This window comes from Schistocerca serialis, chromosome 7 (genome assembly GCF_023864345.2).
Source record: "Schistocerca serialis cubense isolate TAMUIC-IGC-003099 chromosome 7, iqSchSeri2.2, whole genome shotgun sequence".
NCBI lineage: Eukaryota > Metazoa > Arthropoda > Insecta > Orthoptera > Acrididae > Schistocerca > Schistocerca serialis.
This window is the reverse complement of record NC_064644.1, coordinates 66179086-66201834: the sequence shown is the minus strand read 5'-3', so window position 1 is coordinate 66201834 and position 22749 is coordinate 66179086. Positions and strand designations below refer to the sequence as shown.

Below are 22749 nucleotides of genomic sequence, written 5' to 3'. Positions count from 1 at the left end.
TTTTCAGAGCGCTACGTGGCGTTACCAATATAAAAACCTAAACAGCCTACTTACACAACGTACAGGAGTCCTTCGAACCTTGGTTAAACGAGCATATGCTGTCTCGAATGCTGAAAATTTACCACAGGAGCTGCAACATTCGACACATTCGACGTGCTTTTGAGTTTGGAACTTTACCTGAGCCTTCTCAAAACACCTTTAGGTCTGTGGCTTTTCTTCCGTATGCTGGGAATGTGTCCGCCAAGATAGGTAGCGTTTTGAAGAAATATGAGATCAGATGTGTTTTTCGTACGCCAGCTAAGAATCGAGCACTTCTTGGCTTTGTTACAGATGATTTAGGTTTGAGCAAGTCTGGCGTTTACAAAATACCGTGTAAGTGCGGGAAAATTTACATTGGCCAAACTATCCGTACCGTCAACGACAGGTGTATTGAACGTCATCGCCATACGCCATTATTACAATCAGATAAGTCTGCGGTGGCCGATCATTGCCTTACAGGAGGACGCAGGATGCTTTACATTGAGACGCAAGTAGTTGCAAATGCTTGTCGGTATTGGGATTGTGTTTTAAAAGAATCCTTTGAAATCAGACTAGCATATAATATCATTAATCGTGATAATGGATGCCCGTTAAGTAAAACGTGGAATCCTGTTTTATCAGCATGAAGAATCTGAATAAGCCCGCTATAAATAATCATTTGTAACGATATATGGATTTCAACAGTCTTCACCACCGCAGGCGCTGCAGCAATGATTGAGAGCGTGCGCACTGTGTCAAACGCATTCGCTGTTGTACTTGCGATGCATATAAAGGTGCAGTCATTTGCGAGTGGAATCAGACATCGGCGAGAGCAGCGTAGCTTTCCTCACCTGATGATGGCGGCCAGGTGGACCGCTGAAATATTGCGCTCAGATGACAGCTTGATCCAGCTGGACACCCGACAAGAATTTGATATCATCGATATGGGATTTCGCAGCCCACTCGTGTACTCTCGACCAGTGCACGACACAAAGTTTTACGCCTCGCCTGCTGAAGTATGGAAACATGTTTCCTGGTCGGACGAGTGTCGTTTCAAATTGTATCGAGCGGATGGACGTTTAGGGGTATGAAAACAACCTCGTGAATCTATGGACCTTATATATCAGCAGGAGACTGTTCCAATTGATAGAGGCTGTGTAATGGTGTGGGACGCCGGCCGGTGTGGCCAAGCGGTTCTAGTCGCTACAGTCCGGAACCACGCGACCGCTACGGTCGCAGGTTCGAATCCTGCCCCGGGCATGGATGTGTGTGATGTCGATAGGTTAGTTAGGTTTAGGTAGTTCTAAGTTCTAGGGGACTGATGACCTCAGATGTCAAGTCCCATAGTGCTCAGAGCCATTTGAACCATTTAGTGTGGGACGTGTGCAGTGTTAGTGATATGGGATCCGTTATACGTCTAGATAAGCCTCTGACAGGTGACATGTACGTAAGCATTCTGTTTGATCACCTGCATCCGTTCATGCCCACTGTGGATTCCGACGGACTTGGGCAACTGCGACACGCCACATATCCAGAATTGCTACAGGGTGGCTCCACGCACTGGTACTCCTACAGATTTATGACAGGCCTTCCGGAAACATGGTGTCAGTTCCCCCCAGCACTACTCCAGACATTAGTCGAGTCCATTTCACGTCATGTTGCACCACTTCTGCTTGCTCAGGGAGCCCCTACACGATATTAAGCAAGTGTACCAGTTTTTTTTTTTTTTTTTTGTTTTTGGTTCTTCAGTGTCTATAGAACACTTACAGTCTGTGAATGACATCTCTTACAGAACTGTCATACCGTGGAACTTTAAGCTAGAACCTCTCCTATGATTTCAAAATGACTCTTTCACTCAGCAGCAGAATATGCATAGCTTTTAAACTTCCCGGTAAAGAATGTCTATGAATTCTGTGTGATAAGAGAGAGTTATGGGCATTAGTGAAGCTACGAGGGCAGGCTTGGGTAGCTCAGTCGGTAAGAGCTAGAGCACTGGAAGCCTGTACCCGATCTGAGTGCTATTCACTCAATTGCGGTGTGCGCGACAGAGGATGGATGCACTGCACACAGCTTGGCGGAGGTTGCCGATGATGCCCGCCACCTACCTGGCGTACTGACGCAGCCGCTCGTGCGTCTTGCTTAGGCATACACGTAGCACGCAGATGTGCAAAGGCCGTGAAGATTCAGTGGGGAAAGGCTCAAAGTTTCCCGGAGATCTGCTCCTGAATAGTGACACTGCTGTCACGTCTCCTGAACCACGCGGAAGGGGCCATGCGCCTGTCAGATCTCAGTCGCGAGAGACTTTCTTTCTTTCTTTCCTTCACTGGTGCCATGTCATGCGCTGGCGCAGGGTCGGCATTGTTGGGAACGGATTTAAGCAAGGTTAGTGGAAACGGGTGGCCGGATGCCCTTCCTGGCCGCCACCCCGTATCCCCCGGGACGGAATTAATGTAACCCTGCTGGTCTGCAACTAGTGTAATACATGGAATAGTGCGACCGTGTTCAGATGTCTGCGAGTCGTGTAACTGAGGCAGAATGTGGGGAGCAGCCCGGCATTCACCTAGCAGGATTTGGAAAACCGCCTAAAAACCACATCCAGGCTGGCCGGCACACCGTCCCTCGTCGTCAATCCGCCGGGCAGATTCGATCCAGGGCCGGCGCGCCTACCCGAGTCCAGGAAAAAGCGCGTTAGCGCTCTCGGCTACCCTGGCGGGTTATTCGAAAGCAGTACTCTACTAAGTTAAATCCTTCGCGTATGGCAAAAATCCAGTCACACAGATTTAGTTTTACGAACTTGTGGAAATGAAGTAAATACGGCGTGTATGCAGAACACATATATTCTATGGCTTCTCAGCAATGTCGCACATGCTGGACGTCTGGAACAACATTTAGTAGAATTCTCATCGACCTGTTATCGAGATATTACACAAGCAGCACGCCAATGCCTCAAATTGAGGAAACCGTCGTAACGTACAGCAAACAACCTTACTGGGTCCTCTTTCAGTTCGGAAACATTGATAGAAAATTCAGGGGAAGCAGCGTTTAGTAAGCAACAAATATCTAGTGAAGAACCCTTCCATGCGGATTTAAGGATTCGATGTCTCAAGGCTCCAATAGAGGCTCAAGAACCGGAATCTAATCGGAAAAGGCAGATCTGGCTAATTAATGCACGTGGGGGGCTGGGCTAGTTCTGCAAGTTCTGATTGTGTTGACTCCTTAAAAACAATCGTCTATGTCGTGGGAGCCTGTCGTCTTCGACGGTACGATGCTGCGATAATGAACGTACACTAACCATCGGACGAGACAGTCGAATTTATCAGGAACTTGATCTGGAGATGTAAGAGTAGATGACTTCGTTATTGAGCACTGTTGTTCACAATTGGTATGTAGGATGGTCAGAAACAGTGTGAAAAGCCTTTAAGGGTGTTGCAGATTATGTTGGGCAGAGAAATAATTCTTAGGAAAAAAAACTGGATACGTTGTACTGTTTCCGAGTTAACTGGCATTGAAGGAAGCCAGTTAGGCCGTCGCGTGAGAAATTTCAAGTGGCCCGCCAGAAAAGGTGTCATAAAATGTGTACTTCGTCTGGTTGCCCAAGACCGAACAAGACAGCGCTGCTAGAAGTGGCGATGGGGCTGTAGTAAGGCTCGAACCCGTGCGCTGTCACCTACGCTACGAGAACAGCTGGAACTAATGGTATATGGCTGACAGCGAAAATCTGCACGTACTATGGCCTGACTGGCCAACTTCGGAGCTAATTAACTAGGAATCTGCGCTATGTATCGATCTTTTTCCTTAAGAGTTATTTCTCAGCACAGTCTTCCCTGAAACTCCCTTAAAAGCTTCTCGGACTGTTTCTGGCCACCATGTTTATGGTCCAAGTTTAATCGTGCTTTGTTGTTTGGCCGTGACACATCATGCGAAAATTACTTCCACCCTTGTCCACACGGCTAGCCGCGCGGTCTAACGCGCTCCTTCCCGAGCGGGATGTCTTGCCAGTCCACGGCACGGCGGATTAGCGTTGAAGTGTGGTGTGCCGGCCAATCTGTGGATGGCTTTTGAGGCGCTTTTCCATCTGCTTCGGCGAATGCGTGCTGGTCCCCCTTATTCCGCCTCAGTTACACTATGTAGGCGATTGTTGCGCAAACAGTTTTCACGTATGCGTACACCATACTTACTCTACCACACAAACATTTGGGGTTACACTCGTTTCGTGTGAGACGTTCCCGGGGGGTCCACTGGGGGCCAAACCGCTCAGTAACAATGGGTTCGGTGTGAGGCTGCGGTAGGGTGAGTGGACTGCCGTAGCCTGTTGTGGGGTTGTGTTCCACTGCGGCTACGGCGCGGACGAAGCCTCTCCATGTTTCTAGATCCCCGGTTCAATACACACAATACTTCCGTCCTTAAGATTGTTTTTTCATATTCTTAAAACTACGAATTTTCTTCACCGACTGCTTCAAACCTGTGACACAACGTCGCTTCCAAATAAATACGTGCATTTACAGCCTCTCTGGTAGCATACTGGGTGTTTCTCGTAAGAGTCATCAGGTGCATTTTCTGTGGGGTTTCGGCGGATATTTGCATTTTAGTTCTTGCATTGTGTACATGGAATCAGAGCAAAAATTACTGTCTTCATGTCTATCAATATGGAGTAGTTCTAGACCAATTCATTTCCACCTTTTACTATAGGTTACACACACACACACACAGACACACACACACACACACACACACACACACACACACACACACACACACTTATCTTACAACTTCGTGGCGACATCCATCGGTAATGCTGATAAACAATATGGTGTTTGCCCACGCTTAGCCTTGATAACAGCTTCCACTCTCGCAAACATATGATCTATCAGGTGCTGGAGGGTTTCTTGGGGTGTGGCAGCCCATTCTTCACTGAGAGCTCCACTTAGGAGAGGTACCGATGTCGGTCGGTGAGGCCGGGCACGAAGTCGGCGTTCCAAAACATCCGAAAGGTGTTCTGTCGAATTCAGGTCAGGACTCTGTGCAAGTCAGCCCATTACGAGGATGCTATTGTCGTGTAAGTAATCCGCCACAGTCAGTGCATTATGAACAGGTGCTCGATCGTGTTGTAAGATGCAATCGCCAACGTCAATTGCTCTTCAACAGTGAGATGCAAGAAGGTGTTAAAACATCAGTGTACGCCTGTACCGTGATAGTGCCACGCAAAACAACAAGGGATGCAAACCCCCTCAATGAAAAACATGACCACACCATAACAAAACCGCCTCCGAATTTTACTGTTGGTACTACACACGCTGGCAGATGACGTTTGCCGGGCACTCGCCATTCCCACACCCTCCCATCGGATCGCCACATTGTATACCGTGGTTCATTACTCCACACAGTGTTTTTCCACTGTTCCGTCGTCCAATGTTTATGCTCTTTACACCGAGCGAGGCGTCGTTTAGCATTTATCGCCGTGATTTGTGGATTATGAGCAGCCGCTCGACCATGAAATCCAAGTTTCTCACCTCCCACCTAACTGTCATAGTACTTGCAATGGCTCCTGATGCAGTTTGGAATTTCTGTGTGATGGTAATTACACATTGCGACATTCTTCAACTGTCGGCGATCTTTTTCAGCCAACAGACGAGTTCAGCCTGTACGCTTTAGTGCTCTAAGCGTCGCTTCACGTTTCCACTTCACTATGAGATCGGGAACAGTGGACCTACGGATGTTACGGATGTTTAAGAGTGTTGTAATCTTGGGTACAGACGTATGGCACATGTGACTCCCAATCACCAGACCACTTTCGAAGTCCGTGAGTTCCGCGGAATGCCGCATGCTGCTCTCTCACGATGTCTAATGACTACTCAGGTCGTTGATATGGTGTGCCTAGCAGTAGGTGACAGCAGAATGCACCTAATGTTAATAAAGTATGTTTTTGGGGGTGTCCAGATTATTTAGATCACATAGTGTATGTGGGGATATCCAGAAAGTGACATTTATTTTGGTTTATGGTGGCGCTGGAAGCGTCCAGCAGTGGTAACGTATGGTCTGCGACTCTGATACTTTCCTTTCTGTGACGTGTTAAATGCGCGCTGCAATTGAGAATCCCGCTACTTGTCATGTGCGTTCAGTGACTAGGCTTTTGCTACCAAAAAGCTGCAAATCATTTGTAATTCATCGCGACCTTTGTGATGTGTACTAAAAAGGAATAATGAGAGGAAGACGAGTGAGACAGTGGTACACTGCTTTTAGAACTGCCCGTACCAGTGTTCACGATGACGACCACGGTTGTAGAACTCGTATTGTGACTGACGAACTTGTGATGAAAATCAACGAAAAAAAAATCGTCGTTTCCCGGTTAGAAGCATTCGTAAATTTCACTGAGTTTGGTGTATGAACTTCAGGGGGAGAAGCTTGATATCACAAACTTAGTTCTAGGTGGGTTCCAAAAATTCTACCCTGAGACCACAAAAGAAAAAGACTGGCTGTAGCTCTGATCCTCATCGAAGATTACCAGAAATATGGTAACAATGTTATCGATCGTATCGTAACTGGGGACGAAACTTGGGTGGAACGTGCCAGTTGTGAGACAAAAAGACGTCGATGGAATGGGTACATTGAAATTCTCGCAAGAAAGTAAGGAAGTGTTTGCAATCTCTGTCAGCAAGAAAGATCATGGCTACTGCGTTTAGGGAGTCAAAGGGAGCCATTCGCGTCGATTTCCTTAAACGTGACTCAACAGTTACGAATAACTTAGAGAAACTGATAAAGTTAAGACGGGCAACACAAAACAAGCGTCGTGGAGAACTTAGATTAAAAGTATTTTTTTTTTTTCGCGACAAAGCACGTCCACACACCGCCAACTGTCGCGAGACCTCCTACGGGATTTTGGATGAGATGTCTTTGGTCATCCACCATACAAGACGTACTTGGCGCCGAGCGACTACCACCTCCACCCAGAAGTGAAAACGTTGCTCGCCATACAACGCTTTGATACTGACTCCGAACTGTATCCCTGTATAAACCAGTGGTTGCAACCGCAGGTGGAAGATATCTACATAGACGATATTGAAAAACATGTGCCACGGTATGATAAGGATCTCATCTTGAATGGAGGTTACGTAGCAAAAAGTATGTAATAAAATACGATGTTTCATATTGTTAACCTTTTATTTCGAAGACGTTTTGATTTTGATATCTCTGCATGTTTGTAGCTAGGAAATGCCATATTTGTTCTGGCTGCCTATTCGTCCAAGCTTTATTTAGCGTTACCTGCGGTGTACGTGTAGTATTCTAAGTATGGACGTGAGCTACTTTACACTCGCAATCCGTACAAGCGCGATCTTGCTTAGGGATCATCGCAAATTACAGGAGAACCTGCAGTTACCCATTCAGGAAGACGTTCCAAGTCTACGACGAAACAGATTCGGTTCAAGATAAACACCATTACGGCAAGCCGAACACCTATATGCCAGTAATATCGAGCTGGGATCACAAAGGTCAACTTATTGAAAATCCTGTAGAGCGTGAGTGATACAGCTGGCACAAAACTCGACAGGAAAATATGGGTCAAACTGAACGGAACTCACACGGGGCGTGGTCGACGCGCATAATCACTTTACCAATGGGATGATACCCCAGAGCCTCCAGTTTGTGACTGTGCAGCTCCGAACCAGAGAATCAAGTGTATTAGAGTGAATTCCCCTTGCATTCCTAACAGGGGAGTTGGAGTGACCACATGAAAGCTGACAATACAGATCTTATGTGGAGTAGGAACTTAAATATTGACATTTACGTGGTTTTGTATGTTGTTTCGTCATTCTGCGTTCTTGTTATACTCATAACTAATGTTATATAACTTTGCCTCTACACCACGGGTAAGCCATAGGAGCAAATAAATATTTATTTCTAAACATCTCTTCCTTTCTGCACAGCCCTGCATGAGGGTTACCCAGAAAGTAACGCACCGCGTTCTTCCATCAACAACTCTTTATTGAACATGATGAGAACTACACACACGAAAGAATGATGTTTTATCTACACACCCTTCTTTTCTACATAATCTTCATCCCACTCTATGGCCACTTTCCAGCGCGAGAGAAGGGCATGTATGCCCTGTCGGTATCAATTCTTGTCCTGGTGGAGGAGTCAGTGCTTCACTGTGTGATTCACTTCCTTATAGTCCTCAAAATGCCTTCCACGAATGGAATCCTTTAATGGCCTAAACTAGTGGAAGTCCGAGGGGGCTAGGTCACGTGTGACATCCGTGGATGGTCTCACCAACCGCTGAAAATCATGGGGCTCCAACGTACCGCCTTCTGATGACCTCACCCTCCGTTCCTGGGAACTAACTGTACTTCTGTCGACAGCAGAAGCTCCATAGACTTTGCACAAGATTTTGTGAATATTCCTCCCAGTGCGAAATTCAGTCATGATATGTTCCTTGTAAAGTATGTCACCTACAGACGCCATTTTGAAAGCGTAGTGGAGTAGCAGGTCGATGGCGGCAACGGTGCAATTTTGATATAAAATTGAAATACAAATTAATTAAGTTGATCAATTAATCACTTCCACCCCCGATCACCCCGTCCACGACCACGACCACCCACCACCCCCGGATGACATTATGTGTTTTTCTCAGTCTGCATGTGTGCCCCAGCACCTCACCCCCTCCCACCCCTCCCTCATTCCTCACCCTCCTCAAACCTACCTCACTGGCGAAAATTTTGAATTTTGGCAAGAAATTAAATTGGCGGTGTCCTTTCCGGGTCCCGAACCTTGCTCCTCCAGGGCGGAAAGCCCAAGTTCCTCCCTCTAACACAATTAAACCACCACAGGCACTTGGAACAGACGGGAAATCAAAAATGGAGGTGCCCTTTCCGGGATTCGAACCCTGATTCTACTGGATGGAAAGCCCAAGTGCTCCCCTCCCCCTCCCCCCCACCAAACACATGGAAAGCAGAGGATGGTTAGGTTAGTGTACTTTATTTATTTTGGTCGGGAAACAGATAGAAAGATCGGTGCTAATTAATTAATCAAAAAAATCTGTCCTAATTACACAACTATATGCATAGCGCTACACAAGGACGACATAATATCGCCATATACCCCAAAAACGGACGATGCCATATAGCTGGTGTTATCAGGCTGGAGAAAATCTCGCAATATCACTCAGTACAGACACACTCAGACTATACCCTACACCTATAAGCTGGCGGAAAAAAGGCACGAATAATGTTCAACTAATAAGATGTTGGACTCTGCACAGAGAGGATTTTAAAAGTGATTCACCTATAAGCACACAGTTTCTATCGTTGTTTGATGTCAGAGTTCGCTACAGACGCCTGCTCAAAACCCATCTACAGCCCAGGTAACCGATGCCAATACACGATACCACAACTGATGAAAAAAATACGTCACTGATTTAATTACGCTTCGACATAGCTGTGAAAAAACCAACACACGTAACGAACATGTCATAATGTAGCAGGGGAAAATCGTCGTTCTAAGAGATTGCAAATGGGGCAGTAGTTGAACGTGCATTTTCCTCGACTGGAGTCCACAAACTCTTCGAAACTTGAGGCCCTCTTCCTCCCTCCCTCTACCCTCCTCCCTACGTCCACCTACGGGAGGACAGAGGCTTCTTGAAACGGCCAGATGTTCCACCGAGCGTCTCACACCCCTGCTACCACCCCTCTAAGGCCGCTGCCCACACTCGGCTTTCCACCATCTGGCCGCCGCCTTAAGGCGACGCTCCTACGCCAACACAAATACCGTGTATAGTCAACTAAACAATAAGAGATAAAAGGACGGCTGCCTCAAGTGCAACTTGTTTGTCTAAAATATAGCTACAGAGTCACACACCAACCAGCGCATAAAGAGTGGCTGTGTCCGGCGACGACCGCAGCAGAGAAATACCCTTGCCCCTCGGATGCAGCAACCTGCCGTTCGGCAGTGGAGAACTGTTGTATTTGACGTCAATGCATCTACGAGGGTTGAATGAAAAGTAATGCGTTAATTTGGTTGGGATGGGAGTATTTTAATAAATCAAATGCAGGTGTAATCCTTAGAATGTAATCTTTAGTAACCATTATTCACTTTTCCACATCACCAGCCAATTGCATACATTTCTGCCAACGATGAACAAGTTTTTCTTTAAGCCATCGCAGAAGGAGTTGACACTCTGTTTCCGCAATCACAGTCTCACAATTCTCTGAACGTCTTCGTCAGGAGCATAATGAGATCCCTACAGGTCGTCTTTTATTATTAAGAATTGATGGAAGTCAGACGGTGCTAAATCTGGACTGTATAGAGGATGCCGTACGATGGTGAGATTCAGTCTCTGAAGTTCTGCTATGGTGGCAATTAAAGTGTGAAGTTTGGCATTATCATGCTGCAGGAAAACATTTCCCTTTTCCTTTCGGACACTTGTTAGCCGTCGTTTCAGGGTTCGCAGCATTTTAAGTAGCACTCTGGATTTATTGTTGTTCCACGATCAGGGAAATCAACATGGATATCACCATCTGCGTCCCAGAACACTGTATCAGCCATTTTTCCAACTGAGGTCTGCATACTGAATTTCTTTTTCTGTGGCGATTCTTTGTGTCGATAATGCATTATCTGACGTTTCATCTCCGCGTCGTAATGGTGTACCCACGTTTTGTCTCTTGTCACAATTGAAGGCGTCACCTTCATTCTTGTAATGCGGGCGTAGTTCCTGGCTAATTTCAAGTCTCTGCGCTTTCATTTCAGGAGTCAGTGACCGGGATATCTACTGTACACAGATCTTCCGATAGCCAAGCAAAGCAATAATGTGACCCACACGTTCTTCTGAAAAGCCGATTGTGCTTGCTTTTTCTCTCTCAGTGATACGACGATAGTCATGAAACCATCTGTCGACATTTTGCTTGTGAAACTCAGTGTATGCTGTCACAGGACTCTTTGTTTGCCACGAAGGTCAGATGTTAATGCCTCAACATCTTTAAGCTGACTCTCCCAAAGACGCACAGTACTCATAACAACACAGTCACCATAAACTTCTTTCATTCTCTGAAGAATCTCCTTTGGGGTGATACCTTCTGCTGTCAAGAATTCAATCGCATTGTCCGACCGTCTGCGCAGGGTTCCATACTTTACACTGTGACAATACAACCGTTCAATGCTAAGGCTTCCCGCCAACTGTAGCAGTAGAGAAGAGGCTAGAGAACAATCCATTACCTGCCGCATACTAGTGCTGTCAACTGTTAAAGAGTTACGAAGGTGGAGGCATTACTTTTCAGTCAACTCTCGTATAATCACGCACCTATTAAAAGAAGGTAAACATAATTCCGTCGATGGTAAATGTCCTATTTCCACGAAAATGGGCGCAGTACATTTATTTTTAGTTTCATGAGCAAATTCAGTATAGCTTTTATTGTCAACTGCATGATACATTCCGTGTCTCATTTCTTTGGGACATCCAGCAAAGTGTACCGCCGCCGATTACATATGATCAGAAGAGACACGCATTGCTCCTACATGGAATATGGTGTGTGGAGTGTAGCGGTCTACCTCTGGTCAGCTACAGGGAGCATTCGCCAAAGACAATGCGTGAAGATCTTTCGATTTCTGCTTTTATTCTAAGAATGCGAGAATGCCCTGTGACTCCCATCGACATAGAGAAAGATCGTAACTTCTGTACAGGTATCGAAGCGCTAGAGATATGAAGGTCGTTGTCTGGTATAGTTTCGTGTGTAAGTTCGATAATTAACAATGAATGAAAATGCTGCACAGTCATCTACTTACATTCGCCAACCATAGCAAAGTAGTGGAGGACCTGTTTAGTGATGATACAGAAATTGGTAAGCATGCTGCCGCGTCATTGGTCGCCGTTGAAATTAGTATTAAATTGCTAAAAGTTATCGCACTATCAACTATGATGCTAATTGTTGCAATATATCGACGCTGTCTTTTCCATCCCAACAGCCCACTGGTACTCTGTTGTTTATCACATAATAACTGATTGACATCGCTTGTTTGAGATTGGGATAGAGTCTTGGTGGACGAGGCAACACCTTCTGGCGATGGCCAACGCTGAAACAGCGATTCCGTGCATGGCAGCAATAGGAGGAATCAATCAAACACAACACAGCGCCATCAGCTATCCCGTCACTCTGATCTATGAGTTTAAATGTAGAGGTCGCCAATCATTCTCAGACAGCAGTTTGGAAACGCTCCTCAATGCCTCAAAACTCTTCCAGTTGCCTTATGTTGTGACTGTCTTTTATTTCAATCACCCAGGGTGTGTTGTGGGATCAGCAGCACCAACATGATTTACACCGTGTGATGTCTAGTTTTCTGAGGGAGCCAGTGGATCAAAACCTGTTAATGTGAGTTTAGAATTTGGCACAGACATCGAACTGATGGTGAAAAAAAAAGGAACCAAATGAAGAACAGTGTGCAAAGTGTGTATCAAACAACGAAACAGGGACCCTCAACTGCGACTGACAACCTGTGGAGAAGGTTCTCGTACAGGGCAGGCGATGAAACTACACAGGCCTCTGCAAGCGACGTCGCTCACTGGATACCTGCTCGAATGGATAAATACCTGTATATGTAATAGGGTTGCTGCATAAGCTCGATGCCAGCAAGCAGGCGATATTTGTTTTCGATATCAACTGTGGTGTGTATTACAGCACTTCGCCCCATATCAATGGTATCTTTCCCAATCCGACCGTCCTCTGGGTATGCTGTTGATTGCGGCACAATGATAGACGTCACCTCTCCATTGAGATGGAGGGAGACTTGGGATTAAATGTAGAGGATATCACCTTTATACAGTTGTTTGGAAGTGTTCCTCCATGCTACAGACTTGTCATATTTCCATATGCTGCAGTGCCCTATATATTTTTGTTTAATTTTTTTATTTTTGTTTTTTTCACCAATAAGTTAACACCACGTCCTTTTACTTGTGCTACCTCACATATGTTGTGAACCAACTGGCGATGGTCAACACCGGAACAGTAATCATGTACATGACTGAAAAATGAAGGAACAATGCTTTTCGAAATGTAGCACCGAGACATCCGCTACCATGTCAATGGATAGATGAGATTAACTGTACAGGTAACCGCTTTCGAATAGCTTTTGGAATCGCTCTACAGTACCGCAAACTGTTCCAGCTTCCACATGTTGCGATGTCTTTCACATTTTTTGTCAGTGACACACATCGCCTCTGTGTTTTATTTCTACCAGCATGTGTTGTAGTAGCTGTATAGTTTATGCCATGCGATATTCAGTGCTCTGTGAGATCCAGAGAATCGAAACGTGTTAATGTCGATTTAGCAGCAGCTGAGACAGGTCTCTAAGTCATGGAAGAAAAAACAAAGTGTATGGTGGTGTACATTGATTGGGTGTATTACAAATGAGAAACGACAATGTATTACACTGCTTCTGAAGGAACAATACAAGAACCACCTCGTGTGATTGATAGTCTGTTGGATTTGGTCATCCTATAGTACAGACAGTGAAACTTTACACCGGTCAGTGAAAGTGACTTCGATCAAGAGCCACCTGCACCAATGAACCAACACGTATATATTTAATAGGATCACCACATATGTTTGGGTGATAGGCACGAATGCACCCTGAGAGACACAGATCTGATTTGAACTGCAGTACCTGCATGTAATTTGGAGATGTGCGCAAAGTAGTAGCAAAATCTTCATCCTTTCTCCATGCCACATATGATGTGTACTCTTCCTAATTTTCCCAACAAGAAACACCCCCATAACTGCTCCTACTATCTATCCTGCTACCTCGGAAAGCCTCGTTGCAGGGGAAAGCCTCGTTTGGCGCTGGCCTTCCTCACTGTATATGGTTGGCGGAGCTATGACACCATGTTCCCATTTCCACCAAGTGGTCAACACGCGCTCATGTCGCATTAACTCAGCTCGTCCTGTTTCCTCACAAAATGCAGAAGGTCTTAAATATAGCGCTCTCTGACTTAGGTACAGGTTAGACTTAAATTATGACAACCACATACACTAAGCTGCAGGGTGGGCTGCGCAGAGACTCAGGAACAGTTAGAAGATGCAGAGGGACTGTCTAAAAACAGCGCTAGAGCTCTTCGTGTGAAACCTCCCCTTAGAAAAATTCATGAATGATTGTGCTGATAAACCCCTTACGTTATTTCATTTTCAAACAGCTGAGCAGACCTGAACGTACTCAGACATTTCGCTCTTTACTTATCCTCATCAACACTAAACTGACACACAATTGTTTTAGCGCAACGCAGTCTGACTTTCAATAATCCCTACAAAAGAATGGCCCTGACTAACAATAACCCATAACTTTCATGAATCACTTACCTCACAAAAATCTTCTTTACTCGAACTACTGCAATACAGCGAGCGCCAATACTGCCAGCTAAATAAAAGATTCTAACTACTGAAGGCACTAACTACTGATAGGCACAGTTAGCAAATTAAAGATTTCGATAGAGAACAAAAAATGTATTTACCTTAATAGTGTTCAAAAATCATTATATATATATCAGTTCATGACATCCAGTCTTACAAATTTACTGTGGTGTCACCGCCAGGTGGTAGCCTTTTAAATCGGCCGCGGTCCGCTAGTTCACGACGGACCCGCGTGTCGCCACTGTCAGTAATTGCAGACCGAGTGCCGCCACACGGCAGGTCTAAAGAGACTTACTAGCACTCGCCCCAGTTGTACAGCTGACGTTGCTAGGAAAGGTTCACTGAGAATTACTCTCTCATTTGCCGAGACGATAGTTAGCATAGCCTTCAGCTAAGTCAATTGCTACGACCTAGCAAGGCGCCAATTATCCTTTGCTATGTATCTAATGAAGCATGTACAGTAACAAGACCAATGTTCACCAGTTGTGGATTAAAGTTAAGTATTCCAGCAGCTACGTACTTTTCTTTATAGCATTCATTACGTATCCTGTTTCAGACCTCACGCCAGCCTGCGTGAGTTTAAGCGCGTGCCTTTCGGTTACCCGTCACTGTGGACTGGCTGTCTTGTCAGTCCACAACATTTACTCTCTCTGATGGACACAAGTCCAGATAATCTGCTCTCAAAACTCCACCATCTCTCTCCCCACATCCATCACTGCTGGCGGCTCACCTCCAACTGCGCAACGCTACGCGCTGTTCACATCCAAATGCCCAACACTACAATAGCGAACATTACAACAATGACAATCAGCCACAGACTGCGCACAGAACAGCCAGTGATTTTCATATAGAGCGCTACGTGGCGTTACCAATATAAAAACCGAAACAGCCTACTTACATAGACCCCATGCTCCCCACAAAAATTTTAACAAATTGTTTTGGGCACTGGCCAATAGATATTTGTTAAAATTTTTTTATATTAACGATAACAAATGTATGAAATGCACACACTTATCGATTCAATGTTGGTCAAAAGCTAAAAATTTCTCAGAGTCCATAAAGACAGTCCTGATCATTCATCACAGTATTAATTACAATTTTATGCACAAAGTCTGAGCAGTAAAAGAAAATGCACACGGAAGTTGTAACTCTCCATGCACTCTTGAAGAAGTATTGTTGTTCTTCCAACAGAAAGAACATGCTGACTCTTGACATGCAGACGGGTAATGGCCCATAACAGAACAAACCCACAGCAGAGTCAGTCGACGTTTTGAAGAATATTGATAGCTAGGTCATTACAGAGCAGACCACTGTAGTCCTGTTAGAGATTACGGTATTGGTGAGCCAGCAGAGGTGCAGACCTACCGCAGTCCTTGTAGAAATAATGGTATCGGTGGGCCATCAAAGATGCCGACCCACTGTAGTCCTTGTAGAGACGGCCAGCAGCCGTCTGTTGCGACTGTGCAGGTGCATAATCACCTTCGAAGAGTCTTGCGGACAATATAGTAAGTCCATAAACCACCACTTGTGCACTCAGAAAGTTTTTGGAATTGTCCTTAGAACCAGCAATACTGTTAACCAGTCCCTTGCTGAACTATTAACACACTTGCAAACAATAACAGTCCCAACTTCTCACATAATGTGCATGTACTATGACCAACAGAAATGTGTGCTCTGAAATGAATGCTTACAAGTTACTGAATTTCGTGAACTGTTGTCAGCTACAATTTTATGACATGAGAATACAGTCACAAAGGTACAGAAAACATCATTAAAAGACATAATAGTACAGATAACATTTGTAGTAATACAGGCTTTACAAAAGTATAGAAATAAACATGTACATCAGTGTTACAGGAATTATGACATAAGTAAATACATAAAATAATGAAAATAGTTGTTGAAACATTAATTTAACACATGAGTACTGAAACAGAACAGAATAAATTATGTCTGAACATCTTTACAAAGAAAATTAACATATATCAGAAAAATTCTACATCATAACTCTTATCAGATAAACACATAGAGACAGGAAGAGCACAAATACACAAGAGTACACAAACACTTAGCGGCATAACTCAAAAGGAAAGGACAAGGTTTGTTTTACTGCAGTATTTTGCAAACAAAATTTTCTTTACTTCTTGGAGCTCTCCCTTTATGCATCATTATTCCCAAAAAGTCCTATCTATACCTGCTGTTCCTAAACCCTACTGTTTTGTTCATATCCTCTTTCAAAATAATTATTCTTCATTGTACACTACTCACTTTGGCCCAAATCTTTTTCACATAACTTCTCAATGCATTTCTTCCAATTCATCACAACTCATTCTCTTATATAGCCTATCCCCTCTTAAGCTAACTTAAATCTACTGAGCTCAGATGCATAAACCAAGGGACAAGGCAATGCAATAACACAAAACAACTAACACAAACAGCAATGACAAAAAAGCAAACTGGCAAAGCAAGCAGCAGTATATCTAAATTAGCAAAGCAAATGCAACATTACAATTAATATGAGCCAATGTGCAGCAACAAGAAATATAAATCAGTAGTAAAACTGGCTTAACAGAATAATACAAAGTGAAATTCAGTAGCACTATGCCTGACAAACAGCAGCAGCCAATGCAATAACTTATATCTAAACATGACAAACCCACAAGCAGAAAAAATAGTACACTAAAGACAACAATGCAGATAGGGGAAATGTCTACTAACATCTTAACGTCTATGTCATTAAAGTGGTGCACCACAACAACTTATTCTGCAAAAAATTACCAAGTACTTGAAACGAAAATTATGTATGCAGTTACTGTTATTAGTCTCTTCTTACTGGCCTTTCCTTTCCAAGTGCTCCTGTTTTGAAGAATGTGGATCATAAAATCATTATTTAACAGATCTTTTGACAGAAAGTGTTCACATCAGCAAATGCATTTAATTTAACTTTATAGAACCAATGCCGCAGCACTGCTGGAAGCCAGATATCAAATGAAATAAGCAACTATATAAAAAGCAAAGCATAAAAACACCATTCAATAGCCACGTAGTATTTCATAAGTCAGTAGAAATTCTCTCAACTCTTGTAGAAAGACACTTCCCATAATCAGGTGTGCAGATGTAAGAATATTTCCCATCAATTCATAAGCATTTCAGTAAATATCAGATAAAATAGGCGTGTACCCCCTGAGGATTAATGTAATTATACCCTCAGGTGTTACAGATTACAGTAATCAAATGAAATGTATAACCGAAAACTTTCTTTGTATTTTTTTGATTCAAAACTCTTTAAAAATAAATGTTCTAAGTAGAAAATCAATCACTCGAATACGTGTACTGCAGCGCTAAACTGTGCGTCTTGTTGCAAAATAATCTCTGTCATTACTTAACGGTAAAAATGTGCCGAGTGTCGTAATTATCGTCGTCCATAAACAAAGTTCTATATAAGTCAATGTACTTACCTCATAATAAACAAAATTGAAATGCTATGCGTATAGATATCGTAGTTATTACGTACAATACCGTGATCAAGAAAGTAATATACTGTATGTATTGTTGTGCTACGAAAAAGGCTGTCTCATTGTAGCTATACCACAAAACTTACTACTAAAACATGTTTTCCTTTCCAGAAGAATTCAGAAAAACTGTGCAGATGTAAAACAGATACACCGCAAAAGCAACAATGTAAATTGTGTCACACATTAGTAGCGTCGTGATATAATCGTGTAGCTGTCAAATAAACTAACCACTGTATCATCTGGTATCTCTCAGAAAACACTTTAAATCCAAAATGTATTTTCAAGTAAACCAAAGTGTTGCATTAAAATCTCATTAGCAGTACCGGTATATGTTCTAAGTATGTGAGGCTTATAGTCGTTACGTAATCGTGCAACTAACAAGCAAGAATGTACACACACAATAACACTGTGTCGTCTGTTCACTATAACAATGCATTCGTAATTCATGTCTACATATGTTCCCTAGTTTCAAGACTGAATAGTTAACTTCAACACATAGTTGCATGTTAACAGTTTCTAAATGTGACAAAGCGTACTAGTCGGGTGAAGTGAAAAATTTTATGGCAAAGACTAAGTTAAGAAGCAGATTATCTTTCAATAAACGGTTTTCCATGTGAAATATGGTGCAAACCTTTACTCTTCCTAGTACGCAGAGTTTCAATAATCCCTACAAAAGAATGGCCCTGACTAACAATAACCTATAACTTTCATGAATCACTTACCTCACAAAAATCTTCGTTACTCAAACTACTGCAATACAGCGAGTGCCAATACTGCCAGCTAAATAAAGGATTCTAACTACTGAAGGCACTAACTACTGATAGGCAGAGTTAGCAAATGAGAGATTTTGATAAAGAACAAACAGTGTATTTACTTTAATGTTCAAAAGTCATCATGTATACATATCTATCAATTTATGACATCCATCTTTACAAACTTCCTTTTTCTGGCGGACACACGTCCAGGTGGTCAACTCTCAAAACTCTGCCATCTCTCACCCCACATCCACCACTGCTGGCGGCCCACCTGCAACTGCGCAATGCTACGCTCTGATCACATCCAACTGCCCAACGCTACAATAGCGTATATTCCAACACAGCAAATCAGCCACTGACTGCACACAGCACAGTCAATGATTTTCATACAGAGCGCTACATGTCGTTACCAACATAAAAACCTAAACAGCCTACTTATATAGCCCCCATGCTCCCCACAAAAAATTTTACAAATTGTTTTGGGCAGTGGCCAATAATGATTTGATACCTATTAGAGAGGTGGCGGTGACGGTAAAGAGAAATGCGGCTCCCAACACGCAAATAACCAGACTATATTCTTCCAGTATTGTTGTGTGATGCTAATGTTCAAAATGTTCAAATGTGTGTGAAATCTTATGGGACTTAACTGCTAAGGTCATCTGTCCCTAAGCTTACATACTACTTAACCTAAATTATCCACAGAACAAATACACACACCTGTGCCCGAGGGAGGACTCGAAGCTCCACCAGGACCAGCCGCGCAGTCCATGACTGCAGCGCCAAAGACCGCTCAGCTAATCCCGCGCAGCTTTAGCGTTTAAATTATCGCTTTTTCGTTACTCTGATAACGGTTTCGAAATAACGAGGACATTCTGCAGTGATTGGTAGTTTTCGCAGGAAAAAAGTCGAAGATTTATCCTGATTTTACACAGGATGAACATGTCTCTACTGATCATCTGTAATGGGTGGCGGTAAACTTTGCTGAATGTCGCAAAATAATGAGACGCAGATTGTATCATAACAGCTATAGCGATTTTGCTCATAAAACTAAAGGTAGATGGACAAATCTTATTTTCGTGGAAATAGAATATTTATCATCGTCGAAATTGTGTTTATCCTTTTTTAACAGATGCTTGATTATAGATGCGTTGACTTCAAAGACACTTGTTCTACATCGTTGAACGGCTTGCTGCTGCAGGCGAGAGGGATGGGGGCGTGTCTGATGGGGTGGTTGCCGGACACAGTTGCTCGCTATCCCAGGGGTGGTGTGTGGAGACTCTGTCGTTATATTTTAGATAAACAAGCTTCACTTGAGGCGACCATCCTTTTATTTCTTATCATTTATTTGACTATACAAGCTATTTGTTTTGGCACAGGAGCGTCACATTCAGGATGCGGCAAGATGGTGGAAAGCCAACTGCGGCCATTTTCGTGCAGTTTGTGGACGCTTATCAAGGAGAATTCTCGTTCAACTACCACCCCCTTTGTAGTCTTTTAGGACGACGATTTTCCCTATAACATGTGCTGGATTATGACCCGTGCCTTAGAAGTGGTGTTTTTTTTTTTTTTCATAACAATCTCAAAGTGTAATTAAATCTGTGAAGTATTTTTTCCATAAGTTGTGGTATTATGTAATGGCATCGGTTCCCTGGGCTACAAGTGGGTTTTGAAAAAACGCTTCAGATGGCTCTGAACACTATGGGACTAAGATCTGAGGTCATCAGTCCCCTAGACTGAGAACTAGTTCAACCTAACTAACCTTAGGACATCACACACATCCATGCCCGAGACAGGATTCGAACCTGCGACAGTAGCAGCAGCGTGGTTCCGGACTGAAGCACCTAGTACCGCTGGGTCTCAACGGCTGGCGTGGGTTTTGAGCAGGCGTCTGTAGCGACCTCTGTCGTCAAACAATCATAGATACTGTATGCTTACAGGTAATGCACTTTTTAAGCTCCTCTCTGTCCAACACCAGCATCCTATCAGTTGAACATTGTTCCTCCAAGAAGTACCGTAAACCCCTGCCTTTCTCCCTCCCAACAGGATATCATGAATTACATGGCATCGTCAGTTTTTGATCTGTATTGCGATTTTATGTCATCTTGGGGTAGCGCTACGCATATAGTTGTACAATTAGGTCTGGTTTTTATGATTAATTATGTAATTATCGCCGATCTTTACTTCAGTTTCACGACCAAAATAAATAAGGTACATTAACTTAACTTTCCTCTCCGGCATCTGGACAGTTTCCATGTGTTGGGCAGGGGTGGGGGGGGGGGGAGGGAGGGAGGGAGGAGAGAGCATTTGGGCTTTCCATCCAGTAGAATCATGGTTTGAGTCCCAGAATGGGCACCACCACTTTTGATTTCCCGTCAATTCCAAGCGCCGGTGGTGGTTTAATTGTGTTAGGGGGTGCACTAGGACCTTCCGCAAAGGAAAACCATTGTTAGAGTCCTGGAAAAGCCACCACCCATTTTAATATCCCACCAATTCCTTGGGGGTGGGTTGAGTCGTCAGCACAGCTATGAGACAGAGAAATTCTCACCAAATTTCGAAATTCCAACCAAAATTCGAAGTTGCTGCCAAATCCAAAATTTCTGCCAATAGGGTGGTTGGGTAGGTAGCGGCTGAGGGAGAGGTGAGGGAGGGGAGGGGGAGTGGAAGGGTCTGGGGCCCACACGCTGGCTGTGAAAAACACGAGACATTATCTGTGTGTGGCTGGGTGGAGGGGGGAGGGTAGTTGTGGGCAGGGGTGGGCGGGGGTGGGGTGAGTAGTTGATCAGTTTAATTAATTTGCATATCAAATTGATATGAAAATTGCACCAATCCCTATTACTTCATGCACCGACGCTATCTGTCGGGAGTAGCGAAATTTGGCGTGTTCACTCAGGAGACTTCAAATAAAATATATGTAATGTTTCGCATTTGTAACATTGTGTTTGGAGGAGGAAAGAATGTGGTGCTCGGCAACCCTCATATATGCTACATAATCTGAAGTTACAATTACAATAAACGTGTCCGAAGGATATAAAGAGGGGGCAAGAGGAGATGGTTAGAAGGATGGGAGGAAACTAATGTAGAAATCGGAAAGATGGAGATGAACAGAGAGGGGATAGGACGAAATGGAGAGGGAATGGGATGGAGAAACTGGACATAGAAAGGGGAGAGGAGGTGCTATGTAGAGAGAGACAGAGAGAGATGGGTCGTGAGGAGACGAAGAGAGAGAGAGAGAGAGAGAGAGAGAGAGAGAGAGAGAGAGAGAGAGGAGGTGGGTGGGGAGCGAGGTGATGGACAGGGGTAGGAGGAGGAGACAGAAAAAGTAAGGGGGAAGAGGATATGGAGAGAGACAGGGGGAGGAGGAGATTAGAACGCATTTCTTAATCTCATATATGTCACGAGTGCGTGCTCTTTTCTTTCTTTTCCATTGAACCAGTCCACGCCAGAGCACTGTGTCGCCGAGCACAGTTAGTAACAAGTAAGATATGTAATGTGGCAGAAAGTGTCTGTAGTGAGTCTATGAGAGAGATGCGCTGAGAGCAGTGGCCTGTGGTGCAGTGAAGACCGGCTGTGTTGCAGGTGGGTGGGAGCCGCCGGTGCGGCACCACGGCTCGCGCCACCACCACGAGCACCATTGGGGGCCGCGCTTCGAGCTGGAGGACGGCGGCGCCGCGCTGGGCCCCCGCGCCGTGGCCGTGCCACTGGGCGGGACCGCGCTGCTCGACTGCCGCGTCGCCATGCTGCGCGACAAGACGGTGGGTCGGGCGCTCAGCCCTAGAAGCAGCAGCTGCCGCGCGCACAGTGCTGCGTGTGGCGATCCTGTCTCCCTGTCTCCAGTTCGTCAGATACAGAGATTTGTTTTTTTTTTTGGTCATCAGTCTACTGACTGGTTTGATGCGGCCCGCCACGAATTCCTTTCCTGTACTAACCTCTTCATCTCAGAGTAGCACTTGCAACCTACGTCCTCAATTATTTGCTTGACGTATTCCAATCTCTGTCTTCCTCTACAGTTTCTGCCCTCTACAGCTCCCTCTAGTACCATGGAAGTCATTCCCTCATGTCTTAGCAGATGTCCTA

General features: G+C 44.3%; 1 protein-coding gene across 1 annotated transcript in view; it reads left to right on the top strand.

The window, feature by feature from the left end:
- LOC126412887 (zwei Ig domain protein zig-8-like) overlaps positions 1–22749 on the top strand; it is a 1343258-nt gene that overhangs the window by 1201549 nt on the left and 118960 nt on the right. Inside the window, exon 5 of the mRNA XM_050082777.1 lies at positions 22252–22427. Within this exon, the coding sequence (XP_049938734.1) occupies positions 22252–22427 (176 nt within the window). The remainder of the gene's footprint in view (positions 1–22251; positions 22428–22749) is intronic.